General features: G+C 44.3%; 1 protein-coding gene across 2 annotated transcripts; it reads left to right on the top strand.

Moving 5' to 3' along the window:
- Window positions 1-5,827: 5,827 nt before the first annotated feature.
- MYL1 (myosin light chain 1) lies at window positions 5,828-24,551 on the top strand. Of its 2 annotated transcripts, none has more exons than XM_035331126.1 (7): window positions 5,828-6,080; window positions 17,062-17,089; window positions 20,261-20,404; window positions 21,960-22,133; window positions 22,630-22,707; window positions 23,227-23,279; window positions 24,117-24,551. In XM_035331126.1, the coding sequence occupies exons 1-6, from the start codon at window positions 5,955-5,957 to the stop codon at window positions 23,253-23,255; spliced, it is 579 nt and encodes a 192-aa protein (XP_035187017.1). In that variant the 5' UTR covers window positions 5,828-5,954; the 3' UTR covers window positions 23,256-23,279; window positions 24,117-24,551. The 2 variants fall into 2 exon arrangements, with proteins under 2 accessions (XP_035187017.1, XP_035187018.1); XM_035331127.1 differs by lacking the exons at window positions 5,828-6,080; window positions 17,062-17,089 and adding exons at window positions 15,905-16,038; window positions 16,789-16,813.
- Window positions 24,552-24,683: the final 132 nt, after the last annotated feature.

The following is a 24,683-nucleotide window of genomic DNA, read 5'->3' as shown; positions in this document are numbered from 1 at the left end:
AGACCTTGAAGGCCGTCCTTCAGTCATCGTGAAGCTTACTAATGGCCAAAGAAAGATCAAGATTACAACACTAGATATCCCCATAGTCAGATATGATCTTTGGGTTTTGAGAGGTGTCAAGAGTAGACTATCTCTAACAGAAATCAGTAAAACTTCACCCACATCACAAAGAGCCTGGTAATTCATCCCAGCCAGCAGCATGGCCTTTAGATCCTGGGCTTACTCAAGACCTTCTGGAGTCCTTTATGTCCAAAATGAAAGGGAGAAAAAAGGGAAAGAAAAGAGGTTGTTGCCCATAAGTCACTTTGAGACTTTCCAGGCAATGCAGGTACACAGGGACTCTGTGCCCTATATTAGCTATCTTTCAGTGCCCTTTCCAAGGCTGAAGCCATCCCATCTCCTAGTAGATTATTGAAAGGGGATCTGAGAAAGGCACGGTTCATTTGAACAAGCAGTAACATAACTCCTCTGCTGCATGCTCCAAGGAAAAGGGAAGAAGGGAAAGACAGTGAGTATCTGCAGCTCGCACACAGGTCTCGGGGCCAGGAATCCTGATCACCCAAAGCAGCACCAGCGTGATTTTATGGTATGTTGCGTGAGAGAGTGTGCCAGGATTAGTGTCTCACACAGTGCTTAATCTCCACATCTAAAACCACACAGCACTCCTCAGGACTTGTGGTAAGGAGTCCTACCTGGCAGAATTTGATATGTGTCCTGCCTCTGCCCAGCAGGAGCCAGGCACAGTGCTGCTCACGCACAGCGTGGCTGTGTTTACCCCAGGTGCTTGCACTTCAGAGCTGCTGTGTGATCTACAAACAGATCCTTGTACAGCCACGAAGGCCAAAAATAACAGAGTTTTTTGGGACATAGAAAAGCAAACTGCAAAGAGCTCTTGGGCAACTCAAATTCTTCCTCCAAGAACAGCAGTGTTGGGAAGGTTTCTACGAGGCTGAACATGAGCCAGAGGCAGCCTCAAGTAGCCCAGCACCTCCTTCAGGGAGCTGCTTCTCCCGCCTGGCCCTCCTGGAGGCACCGAGATGCTCTTGAGCTCTGCGAGGAATGCCTTGTATGTCTCGCGGCCGCTTGCTGGGGGACGCTGACATCGTCTGGGACAGAATTAGAAAACCTTGAGCGGGAGGGAGGGCGACTGGGCACAAGTGCTAAGTCAGCCGCAGGCTATATGCGGCACAACAGCTGGTGCCTCCCCTCCCTCCCAAACCAAGGCACATGCATGCTTCCCCCAACCTTTCTCAAGCATCCCCCGTGCAGGTAAAGGGCAAACACACTCTCTCAGGCTGCCCATAACCAAACCCACCTCAGCAGGCTTGTATTTTAAGATATCCGTTTCCCTTGCCTGCTCCTTTGAAGCCGTTTGACTTCAGCCTTCACCACTGATAGCCTAGGCACAGCCTAGGGTATTAATGCCTTACACAGCACTTGGAGGAGCCAAAAGGCAAATCCTCCTTCCTTCGGCACGCCCATCACCTCCCTCAAGCCAGCAGAGCCCTTCACTTGTGCCTGTAACCCAACCTTCATGCCATTCACACGTCACTGCCTTATTTCCCACCACCTGCAAGTCCTGTGATGCCGGCGCTGTTCGCTGGTCACTTTCCTGCGGTCACCTCCCTGTGCTCTCCCCTGCCTGTCCGAGGACAGGGCAACGCGCTGTCTCAAAGGGTTTTTGGGAAGACTCACCCTTGTTATGGTGCCTTAGACAAAAATCCAGCAGAATGCACAGCCACGTGCCCATAAACACATGTGCATAGAAGGCTTCGTTTGACCAAGACATCTCAGAACGCGCTGACCCAACCATTTATTGAGCAAGACTCTTCCCCTTAAGCTTCCCCAGCTGGCCAGGGTGCCACATAGCTGCAAGTGCCTCAGGTAGGAACAGGCTTCGCTTTTCTGTGTTGAAAGGACTTTGCACTGACAAAGCCAAAGCACTGGCAGAATAATTTGGTGCCTTGTTGCATGCAGTCAGCATCATAGCCTGAAGCTGAGATCTTGAGAGAATTTGCTGGCAGCAGATCCCCAGCTTGTTACTTTAAACCTGTGGTGAAACATGGGAGAATCAAAACAGAGAAGCAGTCTGGCCAAGGCAGAAATCTCTCTTACAACCCCAAATCCCACGTTTAAAAGAGCACAAGAACCTCTGCAGCATTTTGACATGAAAAGGTGCAATTAGTCTCTATCACCTCAAGAACAGCTTATTGTGGTGAAATGGATTATATCTCTCTTCCTAACTTGTTACAAATTATAACTCCGAAAACTGCCTAAGTGTTTGGTTCTTTTCTACATCTTGTTATGTTCTTGGCCTTAAGTAGTCCCCCGGCAACAAGTTTCACAGCCTCGCTGGTGCAGGAAAAGCCACCATACTCACATATTGGTTTTGTAGTTCACTGAACCTCCTTTGCTTAGTTTCAACCAGCTTCTCCATGGAATTCCCTGTGCATCTTGTGACTTTGGATAATAGGATCACTTCCCACTGATCAACTAAACAAAGTAGGTGGTTGTACCAGGGCACAGCTCCAAGCCATTGCAAACGTTCTCAAAGCTCAGTGCTTGCCAAATGGCACACACATGCTTACAGCTTTTCCTGCTGACACTGCAGCCACCCAACCTTCAGCAGAGAAGCACTGCAAATACTCAACAGCAACAGGTGTCAGACAGGAGTTTATCACAGGAAATGAAGGACATGTCAGACAGCTGAAATTATAGAAGATGCGTAGGTATGGGACAGCAGAAATGCTCCAAGAAGAGACCGAAATAGGTAATTGTAAATACTGCCTGTATGCTGAGTGCTGCACACCTTACCTGAAAGCAAGCTCCACCCAGAGCCCTCCCAGTGACTGCTATCTTGAGCAGCCTAAAGCACCCAGAGGGAAACCACTGGCCTGAGCCCTTCTGAGCAAACCTGTACTGGAAGAAGCAGACTTTACCTTCTGATCCCTGTGCAACATGCTGCAGGTACACTGGGAGCAGCAAGTGTTTATTGGGCACTTGTTATAGCGTGTGGGGCTTGGAGGACATACCAGAAGCATAAGAGGAAAATAAAGGTCCTTTCTAGACAATCAAAAAAACAAAAACCCAAGTACTTTCTTAATTACTAGGAAAATGGGAAGCAAGGTAATTGCATTTTAAGTCATTTTAGAAAGAAAAAGGCAAAAGTCTCAAAGGGAGCACACTGTGAAACAGCGCAGAAACACTGGTGCTCACCCTTGCATCCAACAGCTCCATAGCGTGCTCACTCCCCTAGCATATGGAAGATCCAGCCTTCTACTTCAGTGCCTGGATTTAAACCAACATCTCCCTCCTCCAAAAGGAGCACCTGGCTCCCTGGGCTATAGGAAAGCCTCAGGCAGAGGCATCTTGGTAAAGACTGGACCAGAAAGGCAGTGACTTAAAAGTAACTGCAGACGGATGGCAGCCCTCCCACTCCGGTGCTGAAATCAGCACCATCTCTGTGACCCTAGCTTGAAAAAGCCACATACTTCATTTCAAAAGTGTCAGAATTAATCATATCAGTGCTTTGGAGGGAAGAACACACCTCCCTTTATTAAACCAACCAAATTTGGCCCAAATGCATCAAGTTTTGCGATGGCCAATACCACATCTTCAGCAAACTTTGGAAAAACTACAACAACAAAAAACAAGCAGACCCAAACCTGTTTCTGCAAGTGACCAGACTAGCAGAGCACAGCACCCAACAAACAACGTCCCCCTGCTGCGTTTTCTGGGGTCTGGTGAAAGCCAAAGCCCCCTACCCCCTGACACTGCCTCCCCCTGTTGCGGGATTCTCCTGCGGGATGGAGGCACCCACGCACCCCCCAGGAGCCACACACCCAGAAAGGCAGATGCCAGCGATACCTCGCATCCTCAGCTGCTGCCGCTTTCCCTTAGAAATGGATCTGTGCAAATCCCAGCGAGCGTGAGGCTGGGGGTTTGCTCGAGTGCTGGCAGGAAGTGGCTGCTAACAGCACAGGAGGAGCCCTCCTGCTGCAGCACCTGGCCCCAGAGCACAGGGACACATCTCCTCCGCGTCGCCTGGGGCTTTGCTCCCTGGGGACAGGCAGAGGCACACCACACACGCTCCCAGGGATGCCTTGGGGCACATCCAAGCTCCCCCACAGCACCCTGTCCCAGGATCCAAATCTTTAAGCTGGCTGGTAAAATAAGGACCTGCCACCCTCTTCCTTCTTTGCACTCATTCATCTTCCCACCCGATCCATATGCAATTATTTTGCGGCAGCTCCTCACAAAATCTCCTTTTCTGGTGGCCATCTGCCTTCTTAGGCCACAATGTGCAGAGCCAGCAGTAAGTTCATGCTTCATTTCTGGGAGCCTATCTTCCTTAGTTTAACAGATATTTGATGGAGGCTTTCAGGATTATTTCATTGCAAACCTCAGGTGACCGCAGAAATTACTGGATTGTCACTGGTTTTTGCAATTAATGTTCTCATAGGTGTAGAGATGCATTGAAAAAAAAAAAAAAAAAAAAAATCAGATTTCCAACTAAGTTACATCTCCAGAATCCATTTCTGCTGGTGGATTTTGCAAAAGTTTGGTTTGTGCAATGTAAGACAGCAGCAACACACAAAGGCCCTGACTTTCTAAACACTTGCAGAGCACAGTTCACAAAACTAATAATGGCCCCACCAAAAGCCTCACACTCGGGAGGCTGAAGAGTGAATGGAAGAGAGACTGCTGGACAAGGGAAGAGTAAAGAGCAGCCCTGCATTCCTCTGCAGAAGATTTCAATCATACAGACCAGGGAAACCAGGTTTGAAAGTCAGAAGCTGCTTTGTTGTGCTGTAAAGAGTCTGGTGAAAACAAAGCTGCCTCCTGCTGAAAGCTGCATCTTCCAATGAGACCTGGAGAGCAGGGGGAGCAGGAAGGCCCATCAGGAGACTGCAGGGTAGAAGGATAAACAGACGTAGGATGGGCAACCAAACAAGGTGACAACAGAAACGCCTCCTGTGCCTGATGCCTAGTTTCTGATTATAACTGCTTTATGAAAGGGAAACCTTTTTGTGGGGGAAAACACAGCATCCTGCTGATCTCCAGTCTATCGCAGGCTCAGCTTATCCAAAGGAGAGGAAAAAAAAAGATCAAAGGAAGAAATTAAAGGAAGCAATTTTCAATTTTAAACAGGGTCTTAACGTGATAGAAAGGAAGTCAGAGCAGCTGAGAAATGCCCAGGGTTTGGAGAGACACCTTGGTTGAAGGCACTGCGGTGTTTTCCATATTTGTCTGCTTTCTTTTTAAACACTCGGAGCCTTTGCTTGATCAACACTTCTTGTAAAAGAAGGAAGCAGTGGAGGAGTGCGGGCCTCTGGGGAGAGAGGCAAACGAGGCTGGAAATTGATGATCTTCCCAGACCTGAAAGTCAAAATTCCTGCTTGAAACCAAACCCTCCTGGAGCACTACGCAGGCATGGGGGAGAAGGGAAGGGGAGGGAAGGAGAGAATATTTATTACTTCAGAAGTGAAGTTCTGATGAGAAAAAAGGGCTGCTCGACCCATGTCTGAATGTCAACAGCAGATCTGAAGCTGGGTTTGTCATGTTTCCCCTCCACTTTCCACACATTCAAAAAAAAAACATATATATATATATGCAGGGAAGGTGGCTGGCGTTTTTAAAGAGGGGTGGGGGGGAAGCCACCAAGGTCCCTTGATCCTATGAAGCCCTGAACTCTTATATTCCATTTATAGCCCGAGCTGGAATGACATCCCCCTTGATTAGCAAGCTGTCCAATCCAGCTGCATGTGTCAGGACTGTACAAGGCACTAAGTGAAATATATATATGCCCTTTTAGATTTTAGCACATTGGGTCCACCCCCAGGGCACAGGCTGTAGCTCATTCTGACCACTGCTTCTCTCCCAGGAATCACTTTTAAGGGGTTTTTAAACTTTTTTGGGGGGTTACCTTTACTCTCAAGTTTCAGCAACACAAAATGGCACCAAAGAAGGACGTAAAGAAACCAGCAGCAGCCGCAGCACCAGCACCAGCACCCGCGCCAGCACCGGCACCGGCACCCGCTAAACCCAAAGAGCCAGCAATTGATCTCAAGAGCATCAAGGTAAATGGATGAACGTGTGCTGATCACTGACCCCGAGTGCTCCCGAAGGGGAAAGTTAGCAGAGTCCTTGCTGAAACCGGCAGGGAAACGTTGTGTGTGTTTGTTTCCTGCTTGGGGACTGTGGTGAAATGAATGAGTAACCATCCAGCAATGGATTTCTTGATCTGCCTGAGCTTTCGGTTGTTTTAGTAGCAGGAGGGATGTGAGGCATGGCGCATGGATTAACACAAGAATGAAGCCTGGTGATTTCAACCATGTTGTAGATGGTGGCTCTCAGAACTTCTTACCAAACCAGTATCAGTCTGACCTGTTTTGTAAAGCCGAATTTTAAAGTTCCACCAAAAAAATCCTAAACCCCCAAACCCTGACCTCAGCACATGAGGGCTGGAAAGGGTTACTGAAACATGAAATGAAATGTTTTCCCATAACATGGTACTAAAACCTGATGTTATTTTGCAGCTTCCCCTCAAATTTATTTCCAAATTTTTGCAACTACCTGATAACCCTTTGGCCATGTGTTCTGAGATCAGCACTCCTTATCTTTAAAAGCAAAGATGAAAAAGATTTGCCAATTTTCATTCTCTTTGCACAACAGACATTGAGAGAGACCCATGAGCTATAAAGCCACGAAGGAAAGCATTTCAAGTGATTTCCCCTCATCTTTTCATGTTTACTCAAAATTTGCTATTTGTTTCATATTGAAAGTAGCCAAGAAAAGATTTGCAGAGGTTTCCCTTGACTGCACGTCCATTAGAACTTGCACTGAATCAAGACTTGGCATGCCATCCAACATCACCAATTGCTGCCTTGACCCTTCAAAGAGAATTCCTCAAATTTCCTTCAAAGGGAAATTCTCTATTTAGAAAGAGCAGAGGGAGGTTAAGCAGTTAAAGAGATGAAGGGACAGACCCACTTCTCTGGGCATGACTATACATAGTTATTCTCCACCTACCTGACAAGCTGATTGGTCCCAGGACCAGTTTGCTGAATGCTGCATAAGGAATCATGCCTACTAGGAAGAAAAGGAGGAGTACAAGGTCTCCTAATAGGACCTACTCACTTTAATTTCATGATGAATTCTGCTTCAGGTACCTTAGTACATACAGTCTGTCACCCATACAGTCCCAGGATTGTGACCCCTTTGGTAAAACTTCCTGAAGCTTTAACTTTCACCACCAGTAGCCAGTCCCTTGCTGAAAGAGCACGTAGCTTCTTGTAAGACTGAAGTTGAACTCACTGGCAAAGCAAAACCAAGAGCAAGAGGGGGTGGAAAAAGACACTTTGAAATATTTAGAGTGATCTTAGTAAAGGCTACAAAGAAAGCCAACTGTTTTTGAGAATACTGTCTGATTAGACCTCACATTTCACCCATCTCCAGAGATGAAGGGGAACGCAAGCTAGATTGCCTACTAAATAATTTAATATGATTTGATAGCTCTCTGTGTCCAGTTCATTGGGAGAAAATAGAATTTTCACCTCCAGTGATCCCAGCTAATCTATCTTTACATAAATAGACTTAACAGTATATTACCCACTGAAGAATGGCCGGCTGCAGTCTGAGGCATCTCTGTGGTTCACTCCAACCCACTCCTTTACCCAGACAGCTCTCTGTCACAGCAGGATGTATATACAGGTAGCAGAGAGAATGCTCTGGGCTTTGTCATGCTGGGACTGAGAAAAGATAGCTTTCCTAAATTCTTTCTTTTGAAAGATAACATCAGACACTATTCTTCCTCTGATGTGCAGAAAAACCTGGGCTGAGTAAGACAAAACTATTCTCTTACCATTAGCAGAAGCACATAAGCATTACCATTTTTATTTGCAAATGAGTTAAGCATGATGGATGGGGTGCAGGGCTGCCCTGCAATGTGCTGGGTGGTACTGCCCCTGCCCCACATGCTTGTCACTGTTGTACATCCCTCTACGAGCATCCCCTCTGCTCTTCATCCTAACCTCACAAAGCAAGTGCCAGGAAGCTTCGAGGTGCTGCAAGGAGGGACGGAGCCCCCCGGCAGTGAGGGGTCCATGCCATGGCACAGCAGTCACCACAGGGTGATGCAGGAGCCCACGCTGCCTGTGAGGGTGACATGTCCCCTTTGTCCCCAGCCTTCTCCTCTTACCTGAGGCTCCACAGCAGGCCAGGGCTGCCCAGGTAGACCATGGCACCTCCAGGGTTAGCTCTTTGTGAAGATAGCAGGAACAACCACAGCACCTTTGACACAAGCCTTTGACAGCCTTGGAACAGGAGCAGGGGCTGGACAACCTCCTGAGGTCCCAGCCAGCCACCATGGGCTACACACCTGCATCCTTTGAGACCTCAGGCAGTGATGGGAAATAGCATCGTCCTCTAAACAATTTGCTTGGGGGATGTATGTTGCAGAGTCAGCAATCAAAATTCATGTTTTCTGAGTTTTAGCTCAATCCCTTCTTTAGCATTAATTCATCTTGAATCCTTCAATTTGGCAAGGAAAGCATCAGCACAAGAAAAAACACAGCACCGTTTCTAGCAAAACTCTGGAGCCAGAGTACTTAAAGCTAAGCACTTCTGACCAGGACTCTCAGCAAACAACCCAATTCCTGGCACTGTTTGCACTGACTTACCAGTCAAAGCCTCCAGCCCTCCCAACAAGTCCCCTTCCAAACAGACTGCCCTGTGCTCACCAGGGTAATTAGCAGCCATGCTGCAGCTTGCTGCTAACAAGGGATTCCTGGGAACCCCGAGCTGTGGGGACAGTGATCATCTGGGGAGTCACAAAGCAGGCAGACACACAGAAAAGCTTCTGTAATTTTTACAAAGTTCCCCAAGCTCCTTCCATCTCTTACAGCTGGAGCAGGTAAGAGTAGAGCTGCCTAATCAGGGTATAGCAGCTAACTAAGCCAAATTGGCAGTGCACTTCATTTCAGTTGGCATCTGAGATCATACTCTCCAGAACAAACAAGAAAGAGGTTTAGCAATGTGGCGGGGGATTATTTTGGGGGCACCCCTCCCCCTGGATGCCCTGCTTGGTCTGCCCTCAGGGAATATGGTTTTGGGCCTCTTGGGGCACATGCTTTGAAAGCGAGCCCGATTTATGAAGTTTTAAGCTGGGTTCTTGCAAAAGCAGGCACCCCTTCACCAAAATCACCTGGCATCCTCAGATAGAGCGACAGGCCTTTCACCCTCTCTCATCAATATTGTTTGTTCTTTCTCCCCCCTCCACTCTAAATTAACCAAATTAAAGCAAATCTTTGGTGATTTCCTAGCAGCTAGTACAAGATTTTCTATTTTTGAGCACCACCTACTGACTCCAGCATTGAGTAACAGGAATACCAGACTGCTAAAGACTCAAATCTAAACTCAGCCCTTTATGATCTCGCCTCACCATAACCAGCACAGGAAGGGAATCAAGGCAAAGACTGGGAGGAAGAGGAATTTGTTTTGATGTGGAAAATTAAGAGACCCTTTCTCCTCCTTTTCAAGAAAAAACTCAGAATTTACTCTGTACAAATCTTTCCAGCCTTAATTTATATTTCCAATTTTCCTTATCACTCGTGCATCCTGGGACTGGAAATGTCAGGTACAGGGGTCAATAGTTAAATCATAACTGACAGGAGAAGAACAGGGTGATGGACACAATGGAGCATTACCAACTGGACTTTAACAGGAACCAACCACAATTAAGAGAGAAATGACCGTTTGGGTTGTTTTGTTAAGAGACCCCTGGATTTTTTTATTTTTAACTTAAAAATGTAGGAAAGACATTCTCACAAAAGGTAGCTTGTTTGTTTTGTCTTCTCCCATGCACACCTAAGCAAGAAGAAACTCTGAGCTGATGAACAGCACTACTATGGGACACTTATGATGAGGATTTCTCATGCGTTTGGTTTTGCAGCAGAAGCAGGGAGATATGCCTAAACTTCATACTGTCCAAATCAGAAGCAGGTAGAGAGGGTTTGTTATGTTTAACTTTGTCCATATCACCAAAGTGTGCTTTTGTTGTTTTTTTCATTGGAAATCTAAGAGCCCTGCCCAGCACATGCAACACGTCATTGGACCAAGCCCAGCCTCACAGCATTGGCCATAAGGCTTTGGGATCTGGAGATGCTGAGCTCAGTGCTTCATAGGCTTCTGCTCTGCAGAAGGTGACCTGCACACACAGTGTTACACCAGGCCCTTTGCTTAGAAGGGTACACCTGAGGGTCCTTGCAAGTACCCATGGACTCTCGTTAGGTACACGAGGCTTCCCACACTGCTGCTTTCAAGATGAAATTCCATGGACAGCGACCAATTAAGCTACCTACATCCACAGGGGAAAGTAATTCAGAGCTATCCACTAGTAAAGACTTGCTGAGGCCTTGTGCAACTGTGTGATGCATGATGGAGCCTGCTGCATGGAAAACAAACCTGTGTGATCATTTTGCTTTTAAATACGGAGCTCTTAAGGCTGTAAAAAGTGTTTTTTCCAAACGTCCTAACTCTTATTACGTTTACTACTCAAGGAAGTCACCTCTGAACAGGCATTGCGTTGGATATAACCAGAGCAAGGTAATGTCCCTAAATGCACTGACAGAAAGCTGCTGGGCTAGAGGGCAAGCAGGACTGCAAGTGTCAGCTGAAACACCCAGAGCGACTGCACTGCAAACTCCTTGTGAAGCTTCACAGTGAGAACAGGAAGGTTAGCAGGAGCTGTGCTCATGGCACTAAAGGCTTTCTTGGGAACCGTCAGGTTCTTGGCTGAAGTTTTTGGCGCAGGCCTTTAGGTTATGCCTGATCCAACCCCAGTGATGACTCCAGAAAGATTCTTTACGACGGACATAACTGCTGCACAAGGTCACCAGTCCCAAGCGCCCTTCAGTTAGGACAGACACGAACACAAATATGACTGACTGCCTGAAGAGATGTGCAAGTGCCTACCTGACCATCCAGGTCAGCTTCCTCCTATCACTTTGACTGCTGAGACACAGCAGCATTCGGGATCCGCTCCAGAGCGGTCCCAGCCACCGCTCAGGAAGTTATCTTTACAAATTTTTCAGAACTTTGACTCCTTTTTTCCTCTTTTTTTTTTCCCCTACAGTGCTAAGCAAGGAGACCCTCACAAGTAGAAGTTTCCCCATATGTTTTAGCAGACACTTTCTTACATCTGCTAAAGTGAAAAATGGTTTGAAAAGCAATGATTTTTGACAGGACCCATTCTTAGTAATTCACAGCTTTGACAGCATTTAAAAGATACCTATAGCCTTTGGAGGGTCTAGAGAGTGACAAAATTTGGTAGAAACAATGGAATTCAGAGAAAATTACAGAGAGAATAGCATCTCAAAAGCTCACTTAAAGTACTTTCTAGTGCTAACATGGTATAGACTTTCTCCCATCAGCAGATAAACTGAAAGAACCTAACAGTATTTCTAATACAGTTTTAAACCTCTCAGTGCACAGAGAGATCACTACAGATAGCAACAAGATATTTGAGTTTAGCTTACATAAGGTAAGAAGAAGGTGACTAATTTAGCCAGTGACAAGTAAAGAAAGAAGTTGCCTGTAAGGAGATATGAAACAGCCAAGATGGAAATTTGCCCCTGGTTCCTTGAGGCTTTATTACATCTTACACCCACTGCCAACAAGTGCTTTCAGCTGGCTGCTTTGCTGCATAGCATTTAAATGTCAAGTAGCAATAGTTTAGAATAATGTTAATACTCTACCACTGCCACTGGGAGGCATGTTAAAACAAGGGATCCCTCAAAGAGCAGAGCTCCAGAGCCTCACATTTCCTTGCACATCCCCTCACTGAGGCACATTCATGCAAAACTAAATGCAATTAGAAAAGGGACACTAACAAATGAGCACATCTGAATGTCCTTCCCCCTATAAAGCCAATACAATCTGTACAAAATGTTAAGATTAGCAGCTGCAGCACATTTCACTCCCAGGCATTTCAGAAGGGCACATTTAATTAATTGCCAAGGTTCATCTAAAAGTTTTTGCCTAACTGTAAAGCTGCAAACTAAAGTCAGCAAACCAGGAAGTTACCAAGAGTACTTGGAAGGGGAAAAAAATAATCCAATTCATCTGTGTTAAGTCCATTAAACTAAGAGATTTTGAACTATTCTTCCAAACCTTGTGGTATCTCATTTCTTTCCCATATATTAGCAGTGTTCATCTTTATTTTTTCTTCTATTATATTTCCAGGCAGTTTCATTCTCAAAACCTGCATTTAGCATTTCTTTGCCTTATAAAAGACATGAGGCGAAATCCATCAGGCTGCTGATTCTTACTTAATCCAGAAGCAGCCTCTATGAAATCTGCAGCATCGATTGCACCAGTTACCGAACCAGGGTGAGGGTCAGCACAACGACTGCCTGCTTTCCAGCGGGGTTTGAGAGCTCTGTAATCCTGCCCTCGGTCAAGTCTGCTAGAAAATACATGCATCTGTATTAATCAGGGAGCAGGCAGTAGTGGTGAACAGCCGCTACGGGAACTACAGTAGGCACAATCCTAGCTATATCCACCCTGAATTAAAGGAAATACTTTAAGACCTGTATAAACTGCTAAACATATAACAGGCATCCTCAGGGACTCTGATATTCCCCTCTGATTTTCCAAGACATCCAATGAGTTCTGTCTCTTCAATGGAGACAGCACCTTGAGCTCTCTGGGGGCTCTCTAATCAAATCCCAGCTAAAACAATTCTCTTCTCCGTGACTCACCCAAGGGGTACTGAGCAGGTGGAGCATCTTTAGCCTCCAGCAGCATTCTTTCCTGGGACTTTTCACCCTGCCCAGACAGGTAAAATGAGTACAAAGTGGCTGTAGCTCAGCACAGCTGTACTCAAGAGTCCACCAGCCCAAACTGGTGACAACAGCACCGCACAGCAAAGACCTGGACCAAAGGTCCAGGAACCAGTGATTTTTTGAGAGAAAAGTTAGGAACCATTAAGAATTAGGAAATTAAGGTTTGGATGGATTGGGTCTTCTGCTTATCTGGCAATAAGGAGTTGCATATAACCCTGTCCACCCTACCCTATCTAACTAGGTTCTGGTCAAAACACATCTAATTTGCAATTAGAGGAATAGAAGGCGGTCACAAGCTATACCTGGAAAAGCATTAACTGAAAAATAAACAGCACTTTTCCTTGGTATAGATTTCCTCCTGGATAATACCTTGGTCCATATATAAGGGCTGAATCAAGTTAGAAAAATTCAGTTCCTCCTGGTTTTTGCGTATCTTTCAACATGTTCCAACAGAACAAAGGTTACATCATTGCAAGATATTCCTTTCTGCCTTGGGAAGTTTTTGAAAGCTTCTTACAGCATCAGAAGTCTTACCTTTAACACTTTTTTTTTTTTTTTTTAAAAAAAAAAAAAAGGAATAATTGTTGCATTTGCTTTACTGAGGGCATTTATAGATGCACTTACTCAAAGTGAGTAGCATTTTAAGCCCCCAACAGACTCTACAGGCTTAAAGCAGGGTAATTCTTAATTCAATTGTATGTGATGTGCCCATACCAGAAAGTTTCTCCCCAGCAAAATGCCGCCTAGGACACTTTTATTTGACAAGTAATGAAATGAAGGGCTGATGTGGTGAACAAGTATTTCCTCATCTAAAACCTGAGCCAAAGTCTCATGCAGTTAAGAGTTCAGTTGGCTTATATGGAGACCCCTCTCCATTTATACACCCTTGATAAACCATTCAAGCCAGATACTTAATCCAGGTATCAGCTTTCTATATTCAAGACAAATGTGCCCCAATTATTTTCTGTTTGTCACCTAACATGTTTAGGGACAGGTTTTGTTATAGCCAACCATAGAGCTGACCAGGAAGTGAAGGTATCAAGAAACGTTTTCTTTGAACCAAAATTCAATCATGTTCCATGGGAACATTTTCCAGTTGCCAGCACTGGACAGCGAGAGGCTGAGGGCAGGAGGAAAATTCCACAAAAGGCAACACACCGCTTTGACCCAGGCAACATTTCAGCTCTGCCAAAGTCTTTAGAAAGCTTCTCTATTAATGCATCGGGACTGATGGCCAAGATCCATAATAGCTTTCTCACTGCCTGTGCTCCAGCCCCAGGCAGTATTTAATTAGGAGGTCTGAAGTGTGCTAAGCCTATATTGGATAATTCAGACAAAAAATATCAAACCTCTTTCCTACACAGCCCCATAGCCATGCTCTGTCCTGAATATGGTCCTGCTCCCATATGATAATAGTAGCAGATGCAAGTAGCAGAGGAATCAAAAGTGAAGAACTGGCAGCAGAGCATTTTTCATGCTCATTGTATGTTCCACATATTTCCCAAAAATGCAAACAACAATCCGTTTGGACAGAGTGTTTTCCAACTAAAATTACTAGCTTGGAAACTTCTGTGCAGTTGTATCTTTAGTTTTTAAGAGGGGAGGTAGGAGGTTAAAGTCTCAAATCTAACTAAATATTTTGGTTTATTTTGACTGTTTGTTTTTTTTTTTTAAATGTTAACAGTCTGCTTGGACTGGATTATTTTTTTCAGACCCCTCAACATACTGAAAAAAGCCAAATATTCAAAAAGGTTATGCTTATCTTCAGGGTAACTAAGTGAACTACAGCGGAAAGTTTCTCACTAATCACATTTTATCATTAGAAAAAGAGTGGCAAGTGCACAGCAAAGGAAAATAACAAACAAAATAGAGAGGGGATGCGTTTGTAACATGGAGTCTGTTGCTGTCACAACCATTCCCACCCCAGCTTCATGATCCTCCTTTACCCATTTGAAGTGACAGGGAGCAAGGCAGTTTTTCTCCCTCTTTTACCACTCGTAGCACCCGTTTGGAGATTGTGATGTAGGCTTAGAAGATGGTACATAATAGGAATTGGTCTTAACTACTGAAGAAACTGCAGCACCTCCTTCCTCAAACCTATTCTGAGACTCTCCACTTGTAGTCCCACCAGCACCCCGTCTGCAACCGAAAAAGTCAGTTCTGCCTTTCCCCACCATGAACAATCACCCTTCCAATACCCAAAGCTTTCTGGAGGCTCTTGGTTCCATCATGGCTTCTTCCACGTGCCTATATAACAAAAACCTCTCTAATTCTGACCCCAGAAGCTGCTCTCCTCGCCACGCCAGTGAGCTCTGAAGCTGGCATGCTAGTATTCCAACCCAACCACTAGGAGGAAGGTATCCTAAGTGTCCCACTGCCCTGCCAGGTACTTGCACATCAGCTGCAAACCCAGTACTAGTATAGCTGGGTCCAAGACACTTGCATAATTTTTCCCTTAGAAGCATTCAAACTTTGGAAAACACAACCAGCAGAGGAAGACCTTCAGGGGGCACTTCAGCAGGTGAATCTTCTGCTCAGTGCCAACACCTGGATTGCACCAAACAGACAAGCAGCAACACCACTCATCTAATGCAGAGCGCCATATTATCCAAAAAAGGGGTCAAGAACAGCCCAGTGAAGGTACAAGGAATATGAGCGATTTCATGAGCTTTGAAACGAGCCCAAAGCATGCCATCCAGCTACACCTATCATGCGACCTGCAGGCTACATGGAAAAACAGCCAGCTGGGCAAACACGTTGCACCTCCTGCCCCAAGCATTCCTCAGTCACTGACTTTATAGCTTATTTGAAAAATAGGAGCCTTCCCTAAAGGGAAGGCTTTCCTGGTAGGCTTGGACAGGGTATATCCTTGCTTGACAGTCCGGACCCAGAAATTGCTGACAAGATTCAAACTTACTGCTTGCTACTCCCCTGCCCCTCTCCCACCTCCTAAAAATAGCCGTTGTAAGATGCCCATCAAGGCACGGAGCCTCCTATCACTTTGCCCTAAGAAAGCTAAAGAACTCACCGAGGGGAGGGGCAGCTTTCTTCTGACACCTAATCCAGGCAATGCCGTCAGCGCCGCCAGATAAATAAGAGGAAGAAAGGCCAGGAAAGCAGGACCACTCTCAGAGACATCTCAGCTAATCCCTCCTGCCCGTCCGCTGCTCTACTTTTCCAACTCTCAATCATGGTGGGTCCACTGGAAAGCTAAAATAGTTAGCAGCAAGCCAGTGTATTTTACATGATTAAATCCAGCTTCTCGCTCAATTTAATTCTAAGTGGGGAAGATGTACCAAAAGATGACAGCCTAGGTTTGCTTGATTTTCCTCCTCAAGCCTAAAGGAATGGGGGAGGCTTTCCAGTCAGCCTCAAGTTCTGCTCCAGGCAGTGGTAGACGCGTGGCTCCTGCAGCTTCAGACAGAAGGGTTACAGTTTGCTGGTGCTATAAGCATTTTTTTTAATCTAATGCAAAAGTGGCAAAGGAAGATAGTAATATTTTTGATATAAGAAAGTATCATAGTTTAATACTTTATGAAACAATGTACTGTCAAAAGCTAATTAGAAACAAACTTTAAGGGCATGGTTTATTTTCTTTGTTAACATATAAAAAGCTGCTTGTTAAGTGATATTACTTCAAATGGTCATAATAAAGCAGGTCTACACTAAAACTGGAAGTGACCTGATGGTGCATTAACAACTTACATGGTAGTTAAAAGACTTTAGATTGTTATTGTTTCTAGCCACAACCTTGGCTTTCCCTGGGGTGCAGATATTAACAGAACCTTTAAAAATAGACCAGGTTACTAGTTTAGGTTGGCAAGGCCTAATTAGGCAAGACAGAAGCGAGAACACTCAGCTACCTCGTGCTATTTGCTTTCTCTCAGTGCATTTTCAGCAGTACTAGCTCTTTTTTTTTTTCTCTCTTTCTACCCAACTGCAGTCCTTCACTCCTGACCAAATTAACGGTAAGTGAAACAAAAATTAAACTTTACTAGGGGGCAGGAGGGGGAACATAATGGCTACTGAATGCTAAGTATTCACCAGTCTTAACAGCTCTTTTGCTATCTGCATTACTTCTGCACATCTGACGGGCCGTATTTTTGCTGTTTTGGAAGATACTCATGGATTGAGCTGGATGCTTTAGAAAACAAGCAGGTTCTCCCCCAGCCCCCCCTTCCTAAGCTATTTTTTGTGATTGATTTCCTTCCAACAGATCGAGTTCTCCAAGGAGCAACAGGATGGTAAGTTACAAAACAGCCAATGTGTTTTACATGTATGCGAGTTCAGAGATGAGCTACAGGCTTGAACGTTTAACCTTTACCAAAAGATGAGCTAGGACTTCGGCCAGCACAAGTCACCACACACTTGACTTCAGAAAAACTGTGCTGACTCACACTGAACAGGAACGTGGCCTCAGATTTACATGCGATTTATTTGTGTGCTTATGTGCAACCCAAGCTGAAAAGTTTAGGAGCTTGTTTGAGTGGAAATACTGTGGTGTTACCAGCTCTATCTGCTGAAGATTTTTCAGTTGTGCTGGCTGTTCAAAAGGATGCTGAAAAGTGGTCTTTATTTTTAAGCCATGAGTGAAATAGGAGGATGAAGTACAACTGGAAAGAGTTGAAAATTTAATTTAGCCATGACTTTATATGAACAGAAGTAGGGGATTTTGCCAATGGCCCATTTGTCACTTCTGCTGGGAGATACTATGGAAGGGAAAGCAGAGAGGCTGTTTTATTGTAAATATATTCATGGAGCATGGGAATGCTTCGCAAATAAGTGACTTGTGCAAACTGCTGCATATAATGTAACAGGCTCTATATTATGCTGCCATTCTCAGGGATCTTGCTGTATTTCCTGCTGGGCAGTTGTTGAGCACCAAGTTGCATTTTTTTTTTTTCCTTTAATCTATTAGACAGGTTGATAAAAAAAGACCTGACATGAGCAGTCCCCCCTGAAGCCCTGGAAATATAAGCTGAAGTGTTTTAAATACCTTAAAAGATGCATTTGGGTTATATTAAATAATGTAGTTTTTAAAGACAATGCCAAAAATTCCATATCAAATATAGCAGACCTCACTGTGAACAATGTATTTAGAATAGAAGATACAGGGATTTACTAGACATCTAGAGGAAGAGGAACAGCTTGAAGTAGCTCTTAAGAGAGCCCTAAACTTCCTGAACACCACACTTCTCTGGGTTACACCATCAAAATCAACAGGAAGAGGTACCATGCAGCAAGTGGGCATGGAAACCTTCTTCTGGCAGTCCAAACTGTCCTGGTCACAAAGGAAATAGACTCTTCCTTACTTTCTAATTCTGAAAATTTTACAGAAGGGTAGGGAGGGTTTAATAGAGAAATGTCATCAATTCAGAACTGCTGGCATGTACAACAAAGCAGATTATTTTTTCCAGCTTCCCTCCATATTTCAGATCTAATGCTGTAACACTGCTGATTAAAGCAAGCAGAGTAGCAATTAATAGACCACTTGAGAGAGGGAGGGTTTCCCTGGAATAGAGATGTCCCTCCCTCAGTAGCTATTTCCATCCACACCAGCTGCTGGGCATTGCCCCCCTTAAAGAGGGATTTTAGATTCTCTTATTCCAGGGGTATAAACTAGGACTAGCTATTAAAAAAAAAAAAAAAAAAAAAAAAAAAAAAAAAAAGATCCTGCAGTGAAGTTTTGCCTGAGACAAAAGTAACATTTTCTTCTGAGCTAAGGAGCTGTGCTCAGAGCCCAACGAACATAAACCTCCATGGGATTTACAAAGAAAGAGAAACTCTCCCACTGGCTTTGCTAATAACAGACTGGAACTGTTTTATATCTTGCTCTGGCAAAATGTCATGAACGCAGCAGATGAAAGATCTGATTGTATGGTATAAATCAGCACAGCTCCATCGACCTCATCTGCTAGAGCAGGGGCTGATACGAAGCTGGGATATTGTAAGGGGACGCTCTACACAGATCCAGAAGGCCTTGATTTCATCGTTTGCAATAAAATCTGTAAGGGGAGAGGGTTAGCAGTGAAGGGTTATAGGTCTCACACATCAAACAGTAAGAAGATTAGTTTCAGATGTATTAGATTACAGCCTAGCAGGTTGACATCCTGTATCAGCAGTTTTACTGGGTGCCAGCAACTCCTCCACTAACTCGGTGTATGGATGGCTAGAGCAGAACCTAAGTACCTCTGTGTCATACATCCCCGGCACAAGATGAATGAGGATATGACTTGATGTTGTTTATTGCTCCAAAATCTGCCCCAAGACACAACGGACATTCCACCTACACGCACTGCAGGACACGAAGCCCCTCCCTAGCTGCTGGGAGGGCATCAAAGGCAAGGGAAGGGCGTTCAGCTGCTTTACTCAGAGTTAAAACACAGCACTATTAGGCACTGCAGTGCAGGAAAAGATCAATACAACAGCACAGACCAAAATGCTCTGGACATATGAGGTTTGAAGATGGCCTTTTTGATAAGTCCATGACTTTTTTTTTTTCTTTTAAAGATTTCTTTACTCATTACAATAAACAGCTTAAAAAGCTTGAAGAATACAGTAAGATGATTAACATGGAGTTTTGTAGCAGAAAATGAAGACAGGCAATGTGTTGAAGGCAACTGCTTGCACTGATTTGTATAGGGAAAGTGTCAATACCCCAAAGTCCTTTGTCAGAAGCAAGGGGGAGATAATTGAACTTCGATAATTTGGCAGCACTGAAAGAAGCAAAGTCTTAAAGTTGTACGCACTGGGAATGTGCTAGAATAAGGCAACACAGAAGTGTTGCCACTGGAAAAAGCTGGACATTCACTCATCTGTGAGAACGGGGGACAGACAGGAGCAGGAATAAAGTAGAAGTGTCACTGTAAGACAGCTTTAATGAAAAGCAAGAGTAGCAGCATTTGAAATCTACCTTCAAGTTTCCTATTAGTGCTATGTGGTTGAGATGCTGGAATTGCAGGCAGGACCCATGGAAGCAGGCAGATGTTTTGCACTCCCATGTGCTTTGGCAGAAGAGTCCCAGTCGTTGGGCAGGACAAAATGGAGTGGATTATTCAATAACATTTTTACCTTCTGTTACCATGTCCTGTAAAGAAACGTGTCCTTGAATGGCAAAGTCCGTAGAAAGCTTATCTACCTCTGTGCTTGAAATAACTACAGGGTCAATCACAAAGTTACTGATGGTTATTAAAGCCAGGAAAGCTACAAAAGGTAGACATAAGAGTTTTTAAATAGTGAAACCAAAATGTCAGAGGGGAGGAGTTTTTCTTGGGACCATGGGTCAAAGATTTCCCTACTAACTCCCCAGGAGTCAGTGGAACGGTGCCAGGAGACAACAGGCTCACATCTTTGTCCATACAACTTGTCACTGCAGAGCTGTCTGGCTTGATTTAACCACTGCTCTTTCCTTGCAGACTTCAAGGAGGCCTTCCTCCTCTTTGACAGGACTGGTGATGCCAAGATCACCCTGAGCCAGGTTGGTGACATCGTCCGGGCACTGGGGCAGAACCCCACAAATGCTGAGATCAACAAGATCCTGGGGAACCCCAGCAAAGAGGGTGAGTGCCCTGCAGTCCCTTACAGGCCCTTTTTCAAACTGAGGAACTGTAATTAGGCAACATTGGTACTCACAGTAGGAGGGAGAGGATTTTTTGCTCTAACAGGGAAGTCAGGTGGAATCTCAAGCAGGAACACATGGAATTTCACCAGTTCCTTTTGAAGGGGATGGTGGTAGCATGGACTACAGTGCTCAGAAGGAAAGCCATCTCCTTAGGCTACAGGGAAGGCTCTTTTAAGATCACTTTGTTGTCAGCTTGGTGTACATGTAGCATCCACTCATAACTGCTCACAGTCCATCTGTGCCCCAGACCCCTGCTCCTCAGCTGGGGCTATTTCTAGCAGCAGTCCCTTGAATTAGCTACAACATGCCCCAAGACTGGCGGCCCATCTGTATGTTTCAGCTGAACGGGGTGGTCTGCTTAAAACTGGTACAAGCCTATATATATATATAAGGTATAGGCTGGATGCTTGTTAGTGGCCTCTTACTAGCTGCCACTATTTGATTTCCTCCCCCTTTTAGAAATATGAGTGGTAAATACTATGGTAACCTTTTAACAAGAGCTTAGGTATGGGACATCCCTGAGTTAACTCAAGCTAAATCACATCCAAACCCTCACATTTAGCAAAATAGGGTCTAAGGAACAACTCAGTCCTGAGTTCAGCGTTAGCACCAGTGGGAAGCACTAAGCAGAGGACTAACAGTGAGGTGAGACCATCAAAGTGCTTTAAGTGACTACAGCAATAACCGTCAGGGGTTTTTATGTAGTTGGGTAGCAAAATACTTTCAGTAACAACTCTACGTTCAAAAATCTCTTATGTTTCTATCTGTTACATTTCATTCCTGAATAAATGAAAAACTGCTCTTTGCAAAGATATAGGCAAGAAAAAAAAAAAAAGTGATCCTTTTGGCAGCATTGCTTTAATACAAACCACATGGGGAAGGCCTCACTGGAAACCACAGCTTCTGGCTCATGGAAAGAAAGGGGCTAGATGCACTAAGCTTGTGAGGCCTTCAGCCTCCATGCTGAATACGTGGAATATTCATATTTCTCTGGATGTTCTTATTCTTAATTAGCTTATTCTTTTGCTAATAGCCTCTGCTTCCACATCCAAGAGAACCCAAAGATATCAGTAACACAATGTTGGCAGCCCCAGGGGTTTGCTTAAGTCCCAACATCCCACTCTTGCCTTTCCCCACTGCTTGGGGTTCAAGATCCATTGTACTATATTCTGTAGCTCCCACCCATCAAAATCTTTTCAAAGATCAACTCATACAGCAAGTTTAGTTTCTGAAAAAAATGTGTAAGCTTATAAAACTGTGTGAAAAGAGGGCAGGAGCAAATATGTGAAAAATCATATGGATGTGAAAATTAAATCCCATGGCAAGAGGGAAGGCAGATTTTGCAGAGAAACTGCCAAATCCCAAGGCTGGAGTAAGCTGGAGAAAGAGACGTGCAAGTGAGGTGGGAGGCTTCCCTGCATGCAGTGGTGAATATCCCAAGTGAACACACATTGAAGTGTGTAGTAGCATAGCAACTGGTGCTGTCTTTCCAGAGATGAATGCCAAGAAAATTACTTTTGAAGAGTTCCTGCCCATGCTGCAAGCAGCTGCTAACAACAAGGACCAGGGTACCTATGAAGACTTCGTTGAAGGTCTGCGTGTTTTCGACAAGGAAGGCAATGGCACAGTCATGGGGGCTGAACTCCGTCACGTACTGGCTACGCTGGGTAAGGGATTATCACCTCTGAACATTAAATTGCTGCTGTTTGAAGGCATGAGAGAAAGTAAAGATGTTCTAACTAGCTTGGAGAGACAGGAAGCTACAAGGCCAGACAAGACTGGGTTTCTGACCTGGGAATCCAAAGGGAAAGGTGATATAAAACACTATAGAAAGCTTAAAAGAAAGGCTTTATTACTTCTAAACTCAGACCAGGTACTAGGAGTCCCTCTTGAGTGATAGAGAGAATAGGCTGTAAACTTCAGTGAAGTAAAGCACACAGACAAAGAGGATTTGCTGTGTGGTTTCTTCACTGTAGAAATAACTACAATTGCTGTGTCTACGTGCATGTACAGAACTTCTGAAGAAAGTTAAAATGAATAAATCTCACTTCAGCTGTAGGCCTTTGTTATTAACCCAGAAAACAAAGGAAGCATTTGGAAGAGCTGTAGGATCCAGCATCATGTGTCTGTGTAAGAATTAACCAGGCTGTATCTGTTCTCCAGGCGAGAAGATGACAGAAGAAGAAGTAGATGAACTGATGAAAGGTCAGGAAGACTCCAATGGCTGCATCAACTATGAGGGTAGGTGTGGGGGTTCACCACCCTCTTGTCCTACATTTCAGCGCTGAGTTTCATTGCACTTGGCTTTTAGCTTCTCCAGCAAATCAGTTCGACAGAGCTACAGCTGAGTAATGTTGAAAGGTTTACACATGAAAACAAGCATTGCAACACTTAGCCTGCAGTCACACTGCTGAAAAGGGTGGCTTTGGTCACAGCAGAGAAGGCTACTGCTGTCAGCCCTGGGTCTCTAGACTCTGACTTTCTGTAGAAGAGCAGTAGTGGGGGGAAGTAAACTAACCCACAGCAAATGGCTTAGGCAAAGCACTCAAATTATCATTCTCTTTCTGCCTGGGTGTGATGAGACAAATATGGTTTGTACAATATTAAGTTCTTCAAGCTTTCTATCACATTACCAAATCAAATCTGATCAGAAGTGTCTTTTCAACACCACCAGCTCCTGAACAGCTTTTGCTCTAAGAGTATTTACCAAATTAGCATTTACTGCTCCTTCTAACCATCACATCTGTATTTTTTCCACAGCATTTGTAAAGCACATCTTGTCTGTCTAAGTGGACAACCCCAGATATCAGATGGTAGGTTATTCTCATTTGCAATCTTAACCTTGTCTCTTTGCTATGCTTAAAGGCTCCTACAAGTCCATGGTTATGAAACACGGGTTATGAAATCAACATGACGCTATCTCCCCAATGATACAATAAAATTGAACTGTTTTCAAAAAGCAAAGAAAACAGGGGAGCAGATTCCTGGGCCTTAATCCCAGCTCCACAACTGGCTGGAAACTGAGGCAGTGTATAGTGCATTTTTTTCCAATATCTGTACCATGAAAAAACATTCAGTTTACCCATGATCACAAACACAAGCTTAAATATCATCTTAGATTTCTGTTGTCATACAAAATTAGAGTTTACACTATGCAAATTGACAGCTTAAGACATTTATCCTATAATCACAGAACTTTTGTTTAAAGAAAAAACAAGTCTAAGCAACACCTTATATAGATTACTGTAGAGAGTAGCCTTAATACTTCTGTGAACTACTCTTCAGCAGTTCTTCAAATAAAATGAAGTAATCACCTGAAAAAAGTATTTTAAGTCATGGTCAGTAGCCAAAAGAAGGCTTCAGAAGTATCTGAACATTTAGCAGTATTTCTACAGAGGGAGAAAGCTGATAACCTTGACGTGATTTCTCTTCTGTCAACAGAAAAGGCCAGCAGCTCTCTTTAAAATGCAAAAACAAATACTGTGGGCCTATGGGCTCCTTTGGACTGTTATTCTGTCCTGGGAAAGACAGTCTCAACTTCCACATGAAACAGACACCTCAATATAGAAATCAAAGGCTCAGTTTGCCATTTTGCAAGTGTTTTTTCAGCCAAAGGTGACTTCAAGTTCAACTCTCTCATTCCTTCCTAGAACAAGTCAAATTCGGAAAGACCAGATGGCACCCAAGATCTGCCCAAGTGAAATTCGTGCTCTGGCAGGCACCATCAACATGGAAACTGCAGAGGACTGGACGATGTGCCTCTAAGCCCACTAATTTCTACAAGTGCATCCGTAGATATTGCCTCTGAGTCACTACACTTACAAAAACTGAACTTTCATCCAGTCAAACTAGATGGAAAAACTGCCACTATCCAGCATTCATCCATCCCAAGTATCTCTTTCCATGTTGTTTCCCATGAAACAATGTAATCCATCAGAAAAATAAAGCATCAATAAAACCCTGTGGTCACCTTGAGGCTATAAAGTCTTTTTTTCCCTTCTCTAAAGATGTTCAAACCTACTCAAAGCAGAACTCAGCACTTAATTTATTTCTGTATGTTGTATTCCACAAAATAAAGTTTTATGAAAAAAAAAAAAAAACATATTTAAGCTTCTTCCAGAGGTCACTCTACTTAGTTTGGATGAAAAGGGTTTTCTTGGGGGACTGGGAGAAAGAACAATTAGGGAGCCACCAGCTACATCAGCACTTGAATGCTT

The sequence above is a fragment of the Oxyura jamaicensis genome, chromosome 7 (genome assembly GCF_011077185.1).
Source record: "Oxyura jamaicensis isolate SHBP4307 breed ruddy duck chromosome 7, BPBGC_Ojam_1.0, whole genome shotgun sequence".
Taxonomy (NCBI): domain Eukaryota; kingdom Metazoa; phylum Chordata; class Aves; order Anseriformes; family Anatidae; genus Oxyura; species Oxyura jamaicensis.
Note: the sequence above shows the minus strand (reverse complement) of the source record. Positions and strands in the feature narration are given on the sequence as shown.

Excerpts from the sequence above, each read along its gene's own strand:
- MYL1 (XM_035331126.1), top strand. The coding sequence starts at position 5,955 with ATGGCACCAAAGAAGGACGTAAAGAAACCAGCAGCAGCCGCAGCACCA. Across the intron at positions 6,081-17,061 it reads TTGATCTCAAGAGCATCAAG|ATCGAGTTCTCCAAGGAGCA; the intron begins GTAAATGGATGA and ends TCCTTCCAACAG. Across the intron at positions 17,090-20,260 it reads CTCCAAGGAGCAACAGGATG|ACTTCAAGGAGGCCTTCCTC; the intron begins GTAAGTTACAAA and ends CTTTCCTTGCAG.